We start from the raw sequence: 20466 nt of genomic DNA, 5'->3' as shown, positions 1-20466 counted from the left end.
GCTTTGGAACCTTTCCTGGAACTCACTCTGTAGTCCAGGCTGGCCTCAAACTCACAGTTCACCTGCCTCTGCCTCCCGAATGCTGAGATACAATTTTTTTCAAATAATTTAGACTAACAGAAAAATTTACATACATGTGTATACATATGCATGTATGTTCATGTGTATTAATGCATATATACATATATTCAAGTGTTAACTTGTAGAAATTATTTCTGATTACAATTATACTTAAGAAATTTAAAATTTGTTAACATTTATTCATGTGCAATGACAATTTTGCTTTCTTTGAAAGTATGAAATGTCTCAATAAAGTTCAGAAAGTCTTACAGGTCAATTCAAATGACGCTATAAAGATAACATAGAAACAGTATTGAGATAGTTGTTTTTATCCATCAGTGAGCTGTGGCTGGAATTAACCAAGTCATCCTCCATTTTCTGTGTAACTGCAGGAAAGTAGCTTAGGATCCCTGAGCTTCACTGTTCTCAACTAAAATTGGGATTCCTGAGACATTTCAACAGAGCAATTGCATGTATTCATTAATTGGTTATTCATTTCTCATTTTGGGATGTTTGTCTCATCTGCACATAGCCCTAGCTTCCCTGAAACTCACTACCTGGATCAGACTGGCTTCAAACTCATAGATTTCCCCAGCCTTTCTTTTCTGAGTGCTGGGGTTAAAAGCCCACAACACTGTGACCTGTGATTATCCTTTCTTAGAATAAACATGTCTTTACTGCTTTGAATGCTTCCAGACTGCTTAACTCTTCTACTATTTTGCATCCTATACCATCCATACAGTGTGCCAACAACTTGAGTATCAGTTCATTCATGATGAAGACACACTTCCAAGAATTGAAACACACACTTGGAGATAAACAGAGGCAGCTTTAGTAAAATAAGGTTTTGAATATTAACGTGTACCCATTTGTCTTCTGCTACAAATATAACTACATTTTGTTTATTCGAATTGTCATGAAATTAATTCCAGTATGGCTACAGGGGAAGATTCTCGAGTGTAGACGTTCTTGTGATAATGGAGACCTTGATCATCATCTGGTTAAGCAGCAAAAACAACAACAACAAAAATCAAAAACAAACAAACAAAACAAACAAAACACCAGACACTGTTTTCAACAGCCATAGAAGAATTGTACTTTATCAACTCAGACTTTTCTCTTCTGTGGTTTGGTAAGTTTGCTCACATCAGAAGTTTGCTTTCTATGTGGAGGTATGCTTTCATCGATAGCCATAACCTTGTCAAGGTTCTGCAAAGCTGGCCCATTGTGAGCATGCTGTAGCAGGTGGGCTGGAAACTCACTCCGTTTTCCAGGCCCCATATTTCACTTCAAGACCTGAGATCTTGTCTTCATCTTTGTCTAGCTCCATGTTTCACTTCCACAAGAACTGAGATCTTGTCTTCATCCTTGTTTAGCTACATGGCAAAGAAAACCATCTTCTTAAGATCAGCAACTGACTAAGAGGAATCTGACGTAGAGAAAAAGAGTTCCTGATCCTCCTTGACATTTGTTATCTCTACTTCACATTAGCTTTCTTCTCTAACACCAATTCCAGCTTTCTACAGCATCTCCAGACACTGTTTATGAGTCAGAATCAGTAGCCAGTTTTCCATAGATTCTTTACTACATCCTACCATTGCATCAAGATTGATATCTTTAGTAAAATCCTTTCTATATACCACTTAGTTAAGTCTGGCCTCTGAAGAAACTCTAACTGATGGATATCTTACTACAACAGAATAACTCATTTCAATATGCCTGCCTAAAAGGTGATAATAGATTTGATATTTACCTCCCACTCACATAATCACTATTTGATAATATTTTTATTTATATAATGATTCATCCTTTCATAAGTGTATAGTGAAGTATTGAATAAACTCATTAATTTAAAAATTATCTCAGCATGCTACTAGAAAACAAGCATTTTTTTTTTTTGAGCTGAGGATCGAACCCAGGGCCTTGTGCTTGCTAGGAAAGCACTCTACCACTGAGCTAAATCCCCAACAAGTATTTTAGCACCTCATAAAGGCATATATACACATGAACATACATGCACAAATATAGTTAATATCATGTACAGTATAGCAAAATATACTTAATATATTCAGCACTTAGTTGAATATTACTGAGAAGTTTTAGCAATGTTCTCCTGTGGTGGTATTATGTTCCCCACAATACTGTGCACCCTAATAAATTTATCTGAGGTCAGAGAACAGACAGCCACTAGAACAAAGCCAAAAAATGGTGACTAGAATATGGGTCAGAGCATGCCATAGCAGAAATTGGGCGGTGTTGGTGCACGCCTTTAATCCCAGCATTTAGGAGGCAGAGCTAGCAGGATCTCTGAGTTCAAGGCCACTTTAGAAACAGCTAAGCATGGTGACCCATGCCTTTAATCCCCCAAACCCAGCCTTTAATCCCAGGGAGTGATAGCAGAAAGCAGAAAGGTATATAAGGCATGAGGATGGGGAACTAAGTTAGTTAAGCATTTGGCTGGTTAAGCATTCAGGCTTTCGAGCACAGTTCAGCTGAGAGCCATTGGGATGAGGATTCAGAAGCTTGCAGATTGAGGAAACAAGACCAGCTGAGGAACTGGCGAGGTGAAGAAACTGTGGCTTGTTCTGCTTCTCTGATCTTCCAGCATTCACCCAATAACCTGCCTCAGGTTTGATTTCATTAATAAGAACTTTTAAGATTCCAACTACATTCTCCTCAACATAGTAAAGATAAATTAATATCCTATAGTACTAATATCTACATTTTGAAATAGAATAATGTTTGTATCTCACTTCCCCACAGCCTCTCATTAAAAGCAGAATGTCAACATTAATATTAAATGAGGCAAACAGAAATTTAGAAAACTTTAATGATGTTTTGTAGATGTAATGGTGATTAATTTTATTGCTACCTTTTGAATCAAATTAAAGTTAAAAGGAGTCTAAAGTTGACTACAGCATATTTATCTCCAGACAGAGTTATAAGGAAAATATTCCTAAAGTCATGGTTAAATCTACAATATGATGATCAGTGTATCCATGAAAGCAAGTAGAAATCCATTTATATGCATCATAAGGTATGTGAGAAACAGAATATCAATTATAAGGTCATCTTCATTGTCAATAAAACCTATAATCAACATTATCAACAATTATGAAATGTCAGATTTTAATCTATTTATAGCTGGTCATCCTGCTGTAATTTTATGAATATTTGCAAAAGTTTCATGGCTCCTGAGCCATATAGATAATGGCCTTATTATTCCCAGAAGGCAATAGCAATAATATCAACATTTATTGTATAATTCCATTGTGGCAGTGAGAAGAGGGCCAGGTAACACCTGCCCCAAGTGGATGGCTTTATAGAAGAAGAGTTAGAGTTAAATTAATCTTAATGCTGCAGGATGGGTGTGTTGGGTTGGCTGAGTTGGATGAGATGGTACACTTCCTGTCTAGTTGTTCAGCATACATGCCCAACTCTGGAGAAAGAAGCTGTTTTTCTTTCACAAGGCTGTTTGAAACCAGCCACTGGCTATTGAGGGGGAGTTAATTTTCCAAGGCTCTTAACTTCAGAAACACAATAGAAAACAATCTGTGACATAGGTAGTCAATGTTATCACTCAGATGAAAATGTGAGACAAATATACATACAAATTTTGATGTTTAATCAGCTCTTAGGATTTTTTTAGTCCCCTAATTTTTTAAAAAAACAAAACAAAACAAAACAAAACTGTATCTTACTGGCAAAATTTTAGCAAACCTTCAAGTGCCTAAAATAAAACAAACAAAGCCCTGAAGGTTAGTGACAATTCTGAACTTTGAAATATTAAACAAAATTGGGTGTTTGGCATACAACTTTTGACATGTATGATACAAGTGTGAGTTCAACTGTGTTACTTGTCAAAAGTTAACGCTGTTAAGGTCCTGCAATCTGTGTCACTTTGGTCAAATGTTATTCTACACTATAGCTTTAAATGTTCATAACAGTTAAGAATGGGGGAAAAAAACTCCTTGAAATGCAGTCCCTGGGTCCAGGTGCATGGTGCTACTCTCTGAATTGTATCTGGGAAAGAATTTGGAGAATCTGCTCCTTTTGGTTTCCTCTCAGATGGTTGAAATTTTGATTTCCAATGATGTTCAAAATATTTCTAGCAGTCATACGGTTGCCATTTGGTTTTATTGAAACAGTGCAAAGAGAGATGGGTTAGTAGGATAAACAAAGAGGATTCAGAGAGCTATTGATTCAAAACAGATTCTTTTACCAGCTTAGCTCAAATTCATTTTGCATTTGCAAAGCATGGTCAAGAAAGTTAAGCCATCAAGAGAAACATACTGTGAGTAACATCGCATTTAAGGCCTTAGCAATCTCAGAACATGAGAGTAGAGTGCAGCAGTCAAAATGCACATATCATATTTTAATTTTCTCGTCAGCTTACCTAATACCAAGTGTATCACATATTTTCCAACATCTCTCCAGTAATAGTTATAGTAAAGGTTATTATCACTTCATATCTCTAGCAAAAATATTGCAGTGATATTATAGTTTATCCCTGACACATCAAGTTAAGAGATGTACTAACAGGACGGTATGATTTATAGTCTATTAACTTCCACAAGAGAAGAAAATCAAGCTCAGATTAATGTTGTAAGAAATGTTCTCTACTGACAGATGATGATGATGTGTGTGTGTGTGTGTGTGTGTGTGTGTGTGTGTGTATGTGTGTGTGTGTGTGCGTGTGTACACTTGAGGTGGGGCAGGTGGCTTCTTTACCACAGCCTTCACTCTGTGCAATAGCTGCTGTTAATATATGTTTGTTTTGCATTGGAGCAGAGTAACAATGGGCTGAATCTCCCCAAATGCACAGGAGAATAGGGAGATGGTTACTTTTCTGTGTAATGCTATATCTAGAGGCAGAAACTATGTTAGCTCAATGTAATAACATGTGGTTACTTATGGCTGATGATACAATTTCTAACAGAAATCAAGCACTCTCTTGGCCACTTTAATAATGCTATATCCTCAAGGTGTATAATATTACCTTCTGTTTTGATCTTACTTTTCTTCCTGTATTCTTGCACTGAATTGGGTACTGAGAAGACAGTACTTTTCCAAGATAATTTGTTTCAAGGCACTCTATTTCCAAGGGAATTGTGGAAGCAAGCAGACAGGAAAGGGTGACCCACATTTTAGAAACCACAGAGCATACACAAGGAAATTATAGTTTACTATTTTTGTAAATGTGAAGGTCAATTTTTATTGTGATTTCCATTCTATCTTGAAGTCCTTATGGCTCCATGCCCACATGCTTCATCCTTGTGGTTTCCAGCATCATACGAGCACTTTGAAAAGAATTACTGTCTACAAATCCCCACTAACTACTATTTATTCAAGATACAGTACAGAATTTCCATGCAACTGCCCAAGTGTTACTGCACAAATCAGGTGCTGAATGAAATATACTTTTTCCTCTTAATCTTTCCTTCAGATTAGTTATTTATATTATTTATTAAAATAATATAATGGTCTTTGCTTATGCTTATCAAGAGGAAAATGTTGCAAATCTTAACTAGTCATCTATCTCAAAATAATATGTAAAGAAAAAGATGGCAAAGTGGATACAAAAATTAAAGTCTAAAAATAACAAAAATGCTTCCAGCAAGAAATATATACATTGAGACAGTGCCTAAATGAGGTTGAACAATAAATAAAAAGAATTTAAATATATTTTCAATGCATAAATATACTTTTAATATCTTAGCAAGGAAAGTCAGTATTAAAGAGCCAGATGCATTAAACAGAAGAATAATATGGAACATACTCTAATGTTAAGCAGAACTAAAATAAAATCATTTCATTGAAATAAAATCATTGTGCTTTTATTTGATTAAATAAAAATTACTGATTCACAAGAACATTGTCTTACTAAAACATAAAGAAATATGAAAATGCATACTCAAAATGCTGCTTCCACACACTGAACTCCATAGTTTCAGTGAGATCACCAAGTCCTCTGTTAACTTTAAATGCTGGGTGGACCTCAATGTGCCTGTCTTTACCAAACAATCAGGAGCCACCAGCACAGTGTACCAGAAACAGCGAAGTCCAACTATTAATTCTTTTTCATTCTATAAGACCCACTAACATTGGTAATGAACTTTGAAAATCTGAGGTTGCTCTCCTACAGATGCACTTCTGAATTTAAGATTATATTTCATGTTATGACATGAGATTTTTGTAGTAGCTGAAATAACTCCATGTGAGCTACAAATAAAATCTCACATGTCAGGAGAGAGAAGAAAGAGAGAGAGAGAGAGAGAGAGAGAGAGAGAGAGAGAGAGAGATGAGATGAGATGAGATGAGATGAGATGAGATGAGATGTTGAGATGAATAATTTTGGAAACCATATAAAACCTCAGTAGAATATTCTCCCATCCAGGCAACTGAAAATACTGATTCATTCATATATTCAAATGTACTCAATAGTTTGTTGTTGGATTTAGTATAAAATTTAGGAAACTTGTCAGACAAGTATCACTATATCTTCACTGTTCTGACAAAATTAATTTGATAACCTTATAACTATTGAGGTCCAGATCATAAAAGAGGACTAAACCAAAGTTTTCCCTTACTATCTACAACTCCATTACATATAACAATACTATTGAGATACCAATTTTCATCAGTATTCAGCATTGATTCTGAATACTTATTAATGTCTCAGTATCATAGCAAATCCACCTTGGCTTCTTTCACTGCAAGATGGTTATTATTGGAGTTATGTCTCTATGAGTCCAGAAAAGTACAACACTGGTGCAGCACTAGTATTAGCCATCTCTGTTTGGTGGAATAATTTAAATCTAAATTTGCTAGTGAGATCAAAGATACTGTCATTCTTTTCTTGTTATCGTTTGTGGTGTTGGTGTGTACTGAGGGTGCTTGTTAGTGTGGATGTGTGTACCTGTTCATGCAGACATGCTCACATGCTGCCACTTGTACAAGTGAAGGACCGAGAGTGCCACCCACATCAGTGTCTTTCCTCTCCTGCTCTGCTCTCCACCTTTGTTGCTTGACATGGGGTCTCTCAAGGAACTTGAAGCCTGGAGGCAAGATGCCCAATGAGCTTCAAGTACTGGCCTTTCTTTGCCCACCTCAAACCAGGATTCTAGAAGTGCTCTGCCACTCAGACTTTCTCTTTGGGTCCTAGGCATCCAATCCCTGCTGCCCACTTGCATTGTAGACACCTTAGCAAGTGATTCATCTCCTCATTCAGAGAAACATTTTTTTAACCTTAACTTCCTACATAAAACTTAAAATGTTAGGAAAAATGAATGAGTTGGTTCTGAGTGAGTGTTATGAATTTCTTTATTTGCTGGTCTAGTAAATTGGATACTGTAGTTTATAATGACACACTGACTCTGACCTAACTTCAACCAGGTGTCTCTGAAGAGCCACTCAGTGTTTGTATGTGCATCTCTGTACTGTTCAGTTTTAGCAAAACCACTGCTGGCAAGTTTAGAAAATCATCCTTGGCCTCTTATATCCCATCAGCTTCACTACCCTTCATGCTCTATGCTTATTGCTCTGGTTTGTCCTCAGAAAGAACCTGTCAACTCATCAGTTGCAATTCTCTTTATCCTGAGAGTTTTATTGTGGTAACCCTGACACCCCAAACTTCATCCTACTTCTTGGCTGTAAATCTCTTCTTGTCCTTGTATTCTGATTGAATTCTGATTTCTCCACTCATCTGCAAATCCAAATGAATAGGGCTTGACACAGTTAAGTAGTCTCATATTAATTTTTAATATGCTGCCTGTATTTGGCAAATAATTTGCAATGACAGTCTTCCAGTGTCTACTAATAAACAGAAACATCAAGGTTGGTGATTTTTGTTCCTGGATCCATCTCCTTCAGCAGGGGACAATGGCACTAGTTGATGTAGCCATACTGTACCGGAGAATTCAAATCCTTCCTCTACATTTTAGAAAGCAACTGACAAGCAGATTGTCTTTTGATTATATCTGCTTACAGACAGATGTATGCCTTAGGAAACACACAGTGTGAATTTCTTCTAAATGCTAGTATTTAAAATAGATAAGACCTTTAGATATTTCTTTGTGTTTTAGATATTCTGAAACATTGATAAAGCATAAAATAGAGGACATATTTTATAATGAATAATCTATTTATTGATGCATTTTAACTATTTTTATGGTTTGTTCAGATTTAAAACTATATTTTCAACCCACTGCTAACTTAATTTTATTAACAAAGTTTACTTAAAGAAGAAATGGCCTTGGATAAAGATCATTTACCTAACAGTAAATGGTAAAACCCTTATAGCATTGCATACCAATGTTTGACTCCATAGTGTCTAGGATACTGTAAGCTACATATTCATTTCTTAATATTTATTTGAAAAATAAAGGTGAGAAAGACAAGTAACAAAAACTAACAAAGAAAAAAGAAAGAAAAACAGAATGTAATGTGTAAAAAGAATAGAAAGGTAATTTTATAACAATGATACAGAGACAAATCATATACAAGAGAAACAAATATGAACTGACATACATGACTCTACCTGCACAGATCATTTGCCATTTAATATACATTTGTGTGCTACAATATCACATTTTGTTAATTAATCTCCTCACATGTAAGCCATTAATGAAATTATATTTTATTAGCATTGTTATTATTGCTTCTTTTCTTTATATAAAACTGTTTCCATAATAGAACAATATCACTTACTCTTCCAAAAGTTAAGTCCACAAGCACAGGCTGATGTTCAAAAGAATACCAGAGAAGAAGAGATCACATGGTAACATATTACTTAGGAAGTTACTAGAATAATTCAGCAGATGAATGCTTACCAGGATGTCTTTTCCGGCCCATTTACATTCATCTCTTCTGGTGTAAGACACTGGCCACACAATCTAAGGACAGAGAGAAGCATGTTTGTACCAATTAAATTTGCCAAGAGACCCAGCATTTTATAATCTTTGTATTTGTTTGGGACAAATAAAGAAAATAAATACTATATGGAGGAAGAAGTCAAATGCGACTTTCTTTTAATAATAGCTAATGAATTTCTGTGTTAAGTCATGCAGTCTCCATCTATCCACTGTTCTTTGATCCATATAAATTAGAGTTGGAAAGCAGTTAACGTGATCGATAAATGGAAGAGTATGGTGTGGAAAGAACTGCTACCCTGGTTGGAAAATGAGGATCTAGGTGAAAAATGGCAGAGACCATGTCTCATGTTATTCTAAATTCCTCAGTATTTATCATGAAGCAGTGATTTTGAAAATTTTAACACTAGTGTACACTTAAAATATCTCTCTGAACCAAATTCCAGTCTGACACACTAGAGCGAGACCTGAAATGTTTGGCAAACACAGCTTCCAAAGTCATCTCTTTCTCTTGTTGCTTTCTTTCTTTCTGTCTCCACCTGAAAATATGGAATATTTAAGAATAACAACATATGTTTTGAGAAGATTAAAGTGGAAACAAGAAAGAAAAAACATAGCTCTGAAAAACTGCTTCTTTGACAGGCCTGGTGTTTCTTAGCTACAGATCCTAATACTTGGGATGTAGAGGCAAAAAGGCTTGCCAGGGCTCTGTACACCTCATAAGTTCAAGGCCAGGCTGAATGTGTATGTCTACACATAGTGAGTCAGACAATCCAGGATTATGTATACACAATAAACCAGAGCAGCCAGGGCTCCATATACATAGTGAGTCAGAGTGAGTCAGGCCAATCAGGGCTGCCTGTATACAGTGAGATTCTCCCCCGCTTCCGTGTGTGTGTGTGTGTGTGTGTGTGTGTGTGTGTGTGAGAGAGAGAGAGAGAGAGAGAGAGAGAGAGAGAGAGAGAGAGAGAGAGAGTGTGTGTGTGTTTTCAGTACATATATAATGCCAGCATATAAAAAGTGATTTTAGGGCTAGGCTAGACTGCATATACAGAGTGAGAAGTCAGGAAAGACTGGGCTACATGTAGAGAGTAGTCAGGACAACCAAGACTACACAGCAAGACAGTGTCTTACAAAGACAAAATAACAAAAATCATTCAAAACCTAATCTTGTTAAATGATTTTAATTGTGTTTTAATTCTTCCGGTTGTGAATCTGGTCAGAGTAGACAGTGCTATTGGTAGTGGTTTATTCAGTTGCATATATTTTCTCTATAATAGCAATACAAATACTCTTATCCAAATTTTAGTATAAAAATTTCCAAATTCCATGAACAATTTCAATGGGTCTTATCTACACTGGGCAGAACAATTTATCATTCCTCCATCAGCTTTCTTTTCTAGTAATATTTGTTAATGCCAGGGGGGAGATGCCATTTGTTAAATAAAATTTCAGAGTCAGTGGCAGTTTATTATTTATGTGTTCTAGAAAGCTTTTGGTCTTAGAATGATTGATCACCATTCATTTGAAGCCTCGGGATAATTCACAGTGAGTGGTCACACACTCAGGCAAAGTTTGAGATTTTAATCCAGGGAACTGGACCCCTGAATGCAGCAGTTTAATAAACAAGAGTTTAGGAATCATTGAAATAACATGAAGCCTTGAAAAATGCATTCCAACTTTATGTCACAAATATGATGCTTAAAAAGACAGTGGGTATGCCATCATCTTTTATCAATAAGTTTATCTTCATTTGTGTGTACTCTTTAAGGTGATTTTCTGCCCACATGTGTCTGCGTATCTAAATTAAAATTGACGTTAAACGTGTTCCACATAATGTGTTCCACATAATGAAAACATTAAAAAATAATATGTTTATCATCTTTATCAATGAACATCACTCTGAATCTTGACATTCTAGAGGGGTGGCAGGACAATCCCATGGTCCATCTGTCTTCAGGTTGGTGCTTGAGGTCAAGAGAATTTTCTTTTAAAGTTTACAATGGATGATGAAAAAATATAATGTTTCTCTATCCAACAATAAACTAAGGTTTGTAGAATGTCACAGTGAACTTCTTGCTAAGTTCTGCTAAAATTACAGATTTTATTCATATACATGTATGCATTATACATATATATGCAAACAAATATATTGATTTTAGAAGAACAATATTTTCTAGTTCTTGATCATTCGTGCTAAGCTATTTTAAGCTTATTTTATATTTTTCTTATCCATCTAATATTAATAAAATTATTTTTATATGCATATTACATTTTGTTTTTTTCTTTACTCCAAAAATAGTTAACTTCCCATGGCTTAGTTTCTTACTCTATTATTTAAGGTATTTCTTGACCTACTTTACTTGTGTGTGTGTGTTTATGTGATGGTATATATGCAGATGTGTGGATACCAGAAGTTAAATTTTCATATCTTTCCTAATTGTTCTCTATCTTATATTTAAGGTGGGTCTGTGAACCTTGAGCTCATAGATATGCCTAGACTGGCTGACCTTCAAGTCTCTGGTATCCTCTTGTCTCAACCTCTTAAAAGCTGGGAATGCACGGGTGCTCTGTGACCTCTGCACTTTATTTGGGTCTAATGACTGAACACTGGTCATCATGGCTGCCCATTAAGCACTTTGGGGGATGTGGTATTTTACCAGCCATATATTTATTTTTTATAAAAATTCTATATTTGTATATAGTTCTGAGAATTAAATTCAGAAACCTATGTATAGTAGGAAAGAACTCTATACCATTAATTAATACTTCTTATGCATGTTCTTATTAATCATTTAGACTAAATAGAATATATTTATTATCTTCAGGAAAATAATCTTTCTCTGATTCTTCCAAACCTGATCATGCATTTATTTTTTTTTCACCTCAAAAAGTGGTTGGCTCAATGGTCACCTTTAAGTTAACACATTTATTTTTACTGTTGTAAAATCAAGAACTATTTATGACATTATGTTCTACAGAGTTCATGACAATATTATTTATATTTGGTATGTTTTAATGATCATTTAAGCCATAGCATTAGAACATGCCAAAAATAAATAGCCAGATATAAATTGAGTTCATTGGTTTAAATAATGTGATATAATTAACATTAATTATTCTTTCACTAATGAGATATCTTAATCTTTGAGGTAGACCTATTTTAGAACATGAATTTGAAATTCAAGAACAAGAGTTGTAATACTATTAATATGACAATGTTCAGGATCTTTAATTTCTTATTTACTAATTGATTAAATTATTTTTATTAATAGCCTAAATAGAAGACACTGTTATGTGCCTGTTGGATAGCTTATGGCCTGTTATAACTTTTACCCATGCTGTTTAAGCATATGGCTCTTGGATATGTCTCATTTATAAAATTACAGGGCTTTGATGTGATGATTTGGTTCTTTTAAATTTTAGATACAATTTATTTAATTAGTAAAATTTGTAAGATATATCTAAAAGAAAATGTTAAATACATAATTTACATAATCAGAGGCAATATGTAGTCATATATTTTCTTTTTGGTTTTTCGAGACAAGTTTTCTCTGTGTAGTTTTGCGCCTTTCCTGGAACTCGCTTTGTAGACCAGGCTGGCCTCGCACTCACAGAGGTCTACCTGCCTCTGCTTCCTGAGTGCTGGGATTAAAGGCATAAGCCACCACCGCCTGGCAGTCATATATATTTTCTATCTATCTATATATCTAGCTATCATTTATTATATATCTATCTACCTATCTTTCTATTTATCTATCTATCTATCTATCTATCTATCTATTTTTCTATCTATCCAGCTATCTGTCTAATCTCTCATCTACCTATCTAATCTAATATTTATCATCTATACACCAATTTGAATATATGTAAATGAAATTTACAAAATAACAAAAGCTATTCAGATAATTTTCACAAGTATAACATCCTAAAGCTGTAATAGCAAATATTTTAGGTTTCCAATTCATTTCATAAAGAATGATGCCTTGGGATAAAATATCCACACCAACATTCCCCTTATTTTGTCACCATTTTAAAAATCATTGAAAGAAAAAATATTATCATTTCATTGCTATTACCTGAGGATGTTTAAGTGTCATTCAGTTTCAAGAATCAGAAACAGAAGCACCTGGTTAGGTGTCTGCATCACAGTTTTACTATAAAATATGCCATATTTGAAGGCAATTTTATATGAATATACATATTATTTTAAGCGTACTGTATATATGTATCTGAACTTTTGTGGTTAGGTAATAAAAAGAGAAAATGACAAGTTTAAAGTTATATCAAGCTACACCAATGACTCTAAAAGCCCTGCCCTTTTCTGAAGGGAACAGAAGAGTATTGAGGATCAAGCTGGGGGGAGGGTCTGGCAGGGGAGGAGGAAGGAAAGTGTGGTAGGATGTGACATATGAGAGAAGAATAAAAAAGTAATAAAGTTATATCATACTACAGAAATGACAATTTAAATATAAATACTTATTTTATAGCCAGAGAAATACTCTCAAAGCAGAACAAAACCTATTTATAGTTCATTCACTTTTAAGAAGTTGTCATCTAGCATGTTCTCCATGAATAGCTCAGCACACCACTTTAATGCCTTCAGTGGTAAGGGGCAGAGCCACACTCACAGATACTGATAAACGTGCTTGCTGAAGCACATCCCAGGGTTCAGGGAAGCTGCTGTAGAAAGCCTTTGTTCTTCAGGGGATTTCTGCTGGAAAACTAAGAGAATTTGTTGACTTATGCTAAAGCATGTAAATGTAGCAAAACATGTCTACCATGCCAATCTGTTTGTTTTAAAATTCATATAGTTTATTATTGAAATGAGCCAGAAATCTAAAGGAATATTATTAAAAATAGCATCCTCCTTAAGTCTAAATAACCAAATTTGCAAAAATCTGGTGTCAATGCCCTGAAATCTCAGTTTTAGATAAGGGTTTATAAACTTCTTACTTACAAAGAATGATTGTAAATATTTAGACATTATCGGTCATATGATTTGTCACAATTACTCATCTCTGTTGTATCATGTAACATAGAAACATACAAATGATTGAGAGTGCCTGTGTTTGCATAAAAGCATGCACAAATGCCGGAAGGCCATCACATGACTCTGGTGACAAAGACTTGATGAATCCTCAGCTAGCTAGTACCATGGGAAGATGGGCAAACTTACACAAACACATACACATAGGAATACATAGTCCATGAACTCAGTTATAATATGTTTCTCTAACATTTCAGGTTTTTATGGTAATTTTTTCTATAGGAAAAATAAGCTAAAGTTTGTTTTTATTTTTTTAACCAATGGCCATCAAAATTGCTATTATTTCTTCCTTGTTGATATGTGGCTTACTACATCTAATAGCATATTGTTATCATCCACTTTATATATATTTGGAAAAAACATCCTTTTAAAATATTGTTCTGTAAGTTGTCCTGATATAGCTGGAGAATGTCATAAAAAACTTCAGTGTTCAAAAATAATTGAAGTATATACATACATTAGAATAAAGATACCTTTTGATAATCTTTAATATTCACCAAGTTGAATGAAAATATATGATCCTTTGCTCCAACGTACAGCCTACTCCGTTCCTCATCCAAAAGGAAAGTGTGATAACTGGAGCTGTTGGCCAAGCCATTGAAAGTGATCACATTGTTGGATTCCAGCATTTCTGAAAGGCAAGGAAACAAGGCATTAATGCAAGGTCCTTCACAAACAGATGCTATTTGGGGCATGATGGCATGATAATCTCATCTTCTACTGCGATGGCAGTCAGTGTTTACTATTCATGGCATTAAGAAATACACAGGTACCAATTGTATGTACATACATACACCCTCCACAAACCCCATTATATATGTATATTAGAGTAATCGGTCATTCTTCAGCGATCAAAAATAAAGAAGAGTTTAATAGTTTAATATCAGTGGTTATGTACAAGCTATGCCTTACTTCAATCAATTTCATTAAGGAGTACAGCATTGCATATATACTTTCTAGGGAAAAACAGATACAATACGCATAAATTTTCATGCAATGGGATTCAGTCATCAAGAAGCTAATCAGGAAATGTTGCACAAAGGTAACATAGTATACCTTGAGTCACAAGTTGAGTGCTGAAGGCCTTGGTCTCAGCCCCAGAACATTATTTCCCTTGCTAAACATGTATCTGGTTTTAGACAGGGAACGAAGTTCCTATTCCATATATCAGGGCCTCAGGGAATGTTCTGGATCAGCCTGACCCTCTACACAGTAGAATGATCAACACTGTATATGTGCTTCTTAATGGAGTGATGGTTCATGTGGTTTTACCTGCTCCAGTCATTAGCTATAGTGACACTGAGGTCAACAAGCCAGAGGGGCTCTAAAGCAAGTCTCACTCAGCCTCCTAGACGGTTTCCACTGTTTACCTGCAACATTTTAATATCTTTGACCATTTAATTGTCTATACTGCACAAACAGTTCGTAATATTTAGTAGCTAAAATATGGAGACATTCATTCATTCATTTTTATACATTGTCTCTCTTTTGCAACACCTCTGTGGGATAAAAATACTGCAGTGTTACAAAATGGGTTCTGAATTCATGTTCCATGTTCTTCCAGTACATAATCAATGCAACTAATAAGTTTTATGTGAATCCACTGAACACAGTCTCTTCTTAAGAGAGATACAGCAAAGCAAATCTTGCTTCTCCCTTAACTCCCAACTCACAGGAAAAACTAGGTATGTTAGAAATTGCCATGCATTACCTATGTCTTTACCTTTTTATAACATATATGAGTTCATCAGAGGAATAATGGTCAAGCTCTTTAGTATGTAGGTAGTAAGTATACAGTACTGGACCAGAGCAGTTTCCACTTATGGGACTCTATTGCACCTCTCTTTGTCTTCTGGAATGCTTGATAACATGATCTACCTTCATATATTATTTGCCCTTTGATGCCATTGTCTGTGACTCCTACAACTACATGATACCTTAAAAGAATCTACTCCTACAATCTACCTCACTGTTCTTTCTAATTTTAAAAACTATAATATACTGATTGTCAGGGAGACCAAATTTATAGGTAGCTAAACAAATTTAAAACATCAAGCTCATCTTAAATCCATTTTAAGAAACATTAAGCAATGGAAGGGTCAACTAAGACATGGATTTTAATTACAAACACATTGGAAATATACAAGAGAGCTATAAGTGTCAAGTATGAGAAATTACAGAAAAAGCATTGCTATTGTTTTGAGAGCTTTCCTGTTATAAGAGAAGGACCTTCACCAGAGTGCTTTTGAATTAAGAGAGCACACTATAATCAATTCTTTACACCTTGGGCCTCAGTATCGTATCAGGTGGAATGAACAATGTCTCCCAAGAGTTATTATGAAGATGAGGATAGAACAGTAATTTACATAGAAGCACTCAATTAAAGATTGTCTATATGTACAAGTAAATATTAAATATAAGTATGGCTGATCTTTGAGACAAAAGGAGTTAGGGATCATGGAATACACTGAAAATTATATATTTTCACCTGTCTTACCAAGAGTTCTATATTAGACACCCCATCACTGTGACAAACGCCAAAGCAAACCAATGTAAAGGAGATTATATTTGGACTAACAGTTGTACAGGTTGCAATTCATGTTCTATTGGTTTCATTGTTTTTAGGATTGTGGTAAAGAAGGGGCATCATGGATGAAGGGCACAGCAGAGGAAAACCGCTCACCTCCTGGTAGCTAGGAACCAAGGGCATCAGAAAGAAGGAATGACAAGACATACCCTTCAAAGGTATTCCCTTAGTGATATATTTTCTACAGCCAGGCCCTGCCTCCTATTTCCATGCCTTACATAATGCCACCATACTATGAATTCATCAATAAATTAGTTCACTGGTTAGGTCCAAGCCCCCATAGTCTATTCACTTCTCAATGTGTGGCTTCACCTCCTCCTGCAGGCTAAGTCTTCAACACAAAAGGTTTTGGGGTACCATATTCAAACTATGTCAGGTACTAACATTAACATTGGTAATTTTATATGGGGAAGGAATAAGTAATAGAGGCATGTCATTTTGTATACTAATGCTTAACAGATATATGATATTAAATATGTAGCCTTGGTATATTCTTCATTTTAAGAACAATGAATAATTTTTGTTATCTTCTATATTATCAATTCTAAATAACAAGCATGACTTTGTATATTTTTTTAAACAATTAAAGGATCCTTCCAACTGAAAACTATGTTACTGGCTGAATATAAGTTTGGCAAGAATTGTGCATTTCTACATATAGACAGTTAAAACTTCTGGTAGCTTATATATGAAATCACCCTGGAAACAAACTACACATTTATAACTGTGCCTGTGAATCCAGTTCATTAAAAAAGAATATTCCTGGGTAGAAGTTCTTTTCCATTGTTTTAAAATGTACTTATTTTTTCTATCAGACCATTACCCCTAATTCTAATCTAGTAAAAGCCTTTGACAAAGATATGCAAATGAAAAAAGGATCTTTTTATGGCCTTCAAGTGTAGTAGGTAGCTGTTCCAGCTTTAACCTGGAAGTACTACCCCCATTGAGGGCTTCTGGTAACTGTCACGCCTACCTATGGCCTGCCCCTGAGGTGGGTCCAAGATGGAAGCCCTTAAGACCTGAGATCCAGATGTGCCTGCATTCTTGGTTCCTGGTAATCCTGGATGTTGGATGTAGACTAGGCAAAGTTCTCCAGAGAACACTGCTGGACTTCACTTCACCTCTCCCAGACCCTGTAACTTATCCCTTTACTTGTTGTAAGTTACTCCTCAAAATAAACCTCCCTTTTAACTATGTGGAGTTTCCTTAATAAATCCTCCAATACTTATGCAGTCATCACCATGAACTTTTATACCACTTCCTGAGTTCAAATCAAACACCTTTCTCCCACCCAAATTTAGTTCTCAATATTCTGTTTTCTTAGTTTAAATTTGTGATTTTGATTTTCTTAGATGCCAACAATACTCAAGCACAGTTGATGGTGAATGTTTTCAACTCTGAATTTGCTCCCACAAAATCCAGGTTGCTGTTACTTAAACCAGTGACGTAAAGCAGTGTTGGAGCCAAAACAAATCCTCTGTAATGGGAGATGCTGTTGAACATTCTTCTACCTTTTCACATCTCCCCAGTGCTTGCACTCTATCCAACAGCAACAGATGGCATTTTTAAGAACAACATGCATTTCTATGATGTTTGTATGACCACAGTGACTCTGAGTAGACTAGAGCTTTTGTAGTGCAATTAAGTTAGAGCCATAAGTCAAGATCACTGTGAGACATCACTTCCCTTTCTTCATGACGTGTCAGCCATATTGAGAAGCAATCAAAGGATTGTAATGAAGTATTCCTTTTCTTATATTTGAAAAGTAAGTTTAAGCAAGTATTCCATTTTCTGTAGTTTCAGCAAACAATAAATACATTTTCAATTATTTGTTAAATATTGTGATGGAGAACATACTGGTCATAAGTCCATAGAGTCCACACTTAGTGAGTAGTGTTATCAACATTTTGACTCAGACAATGTAGACAACAGGAATAAAGCTACAGATGGCTTAGTAGGAAAATCAATTTATATCATGTTAAGCAGCATTGTAATCAGTTATGGATAGATTACACTTTCTTTTCTTTTCTTTTTTTTTTTTTTTCTTGAGCTGAGGATCGAACCCAGGGCCTTGTGCTTGCTAGGCAAGCACTCTACCACTGAGCTAAATCCCCAACCCTGATTACATTTTCTTTTTAAGTATTAAAAATAGCCTTTAGAAATTCAAAACTTGTAGATTCTACAGACTTACATTTAAACTTGCACAGATCAAAATAAGAGGATATACTCGATCTGTCAAAAGAATATACTTCCAATCCCCATGGCAGAAGAACCCAGGCTGTTCATTCTACCTAATTTTCTGGTTATAAGCGCCCCAAATTGCTTTCCTGTTACCTTATCTATCACAGACTTTTTTGTAGATTCATTTGGGGAAAAGAAAAGGAAAGGAAAGGAAAGGAAAGGAAAGGAAAGGAAAGGAAAGGAAAGAAAAAAAGAGAAGAAAATAGACAATAATCATAAACATGTTCATTATCAGCTATTACTTAAGATACTAAAAAATAACTATAAACTGCCTTTCTTCAACTTTTTAACATGTGTCATACAAAATGAGTAATTTATCTTAAACTTTTATATAATGATTCACCTTTTCATAATAAAATCGTATAATTTCTGTTTCATTCTGATTATATTTAGTATTAACACAGAGTTACACACAGTGACCAGGTCAAATTCTGAAAAATGTGGGGAAGTGTATATGCATTCAAATATTCAAGATTGTCCAGAACTCAGTTTCCCCTTGTAGGATTCCAAACCTCTGTTTGCTGTCCTTTCACATCTAAACAAGATTTGTTTTGTTTTGTTTTTCCCTTTGCATTTCTAACCAATTCATTCTCAACCCTCTCCCCCTCCCTCTATTCCCTTCTTATGCTCCATCCCTCCAAGTTTTATAGCAGGAAGGGTCCCAGGACCCCACAAGTTGCTGGACTCAAATGAATTGCTTGTATTCATTGACAGTTTTAGGCTCATGGACTTTCCCATGACTTAAACTTTGTCCTTTTCTTACAACAAACAAGCCTTTTAAAAATCATCAAAGGCTGAGTCTATAAGATGCCAAAACATTTTGACTAAATGATGACCACCTCTAGATATTTGTAAATATTGTAACGTCAGTGAGGTTAAATAAGTTCACATCCGACATTTTAGTGGTCCATAGATATTTCCCTTCTGCTTTTCTTCTTTAGCTTTGTCTTTCAACTTTTTACTATGCCCTTAGCGAAAACAAAACCAAGTAAGTACTAGTATCTATTAGTATCAGTGATTCTTACATCACTAAGTATTAGGTTTTAGAGCTTTCCAACAGGCAGATCCTTTCCACAGCCCCCGATGGCAAACACTGCTGTACCAGGAACTTTGTAGAGGATGGCCTCTACTTCTGCTGTTTCTGGCCATTGCATAGGTTACTCCAATACACTGGTTACCTACATCTTATTTTTAGCTGTTGGTGCTAAGCACATATTCTCAACTTGTAAATTTGTTAAGTATTACTGGACTATGTTTTAAAAACTCTGTCTTCTAATTTTAATAACAATAAGCATCAGAACATGCATATTTACATATCATAATCTGAAGCAAACTTGCCTTATCTGTCTATGCTAAGATCTATGGCATCTGGAAGCAGCAGCCTTATCATCTTTGCCTAGCATAATTTGTTTCAAACTCTCTCAGCATATTTCTTTGCATTTGCTGATGGCTTAATGTCTTCATCCAACTGAAAGAAATGTTAATTCATAACTTACAACACCATAAGGCAGAATTCTAATTTCTATTTTTCCTCAGTGAAGGACTATCTTCAGCTAGCCTATTGGGAATATTCTAGATCACACAGTAAGTATGAGAGAGAGTGAACATATCTGTTTCCACCTGACATTAGAGGTCAGGCTCTCCCTCCGTTCCTTTAC

General features: G+C 35.2%; 1 protein-coding gene across 1 annotated transcript in view; it reads right to left on the bottom strand.

Annotated features, from left to right (window-relative positions):
- The window catches only part of Sema3a (semaphorin 3A), a 199318-nt gene that overhangs the window by 131978 nt on the left and 46874 nt on the right, over nt 1-20466 (bottom strand). Inside the window, exons 2-3 of the mRNA XM_036180344.1 lie at nt 14454-14611; nt 8892-8954 (exon numbers count right to left, since the gene is read on the bottom strand). Coding sequence (XP_036036237.1) covers nt 8892-8954; nt 14454-14611 — 221 coding nt within the window. The remainder of the gene's footprint in view (nt 1-8891; nt 8955-14453; nt 14612-20466) is intronic.

Source organism: Onychomys torridus, chromosome 3 (assembly GCF_903995425.1).
Source record: "Onychomys torridus chromosome 3, mOncTor1.1, whole genome shotgun sequence".
Lineage (NCBI taxonomy): Eukaryota > Metazoa > Chordata > Mammalia > Rodentia > Cricetidae > Onychomys > Onychomys torridus.
This window is presented reverse-complemented; position numbering and strand designations above follow the sequence as displayed.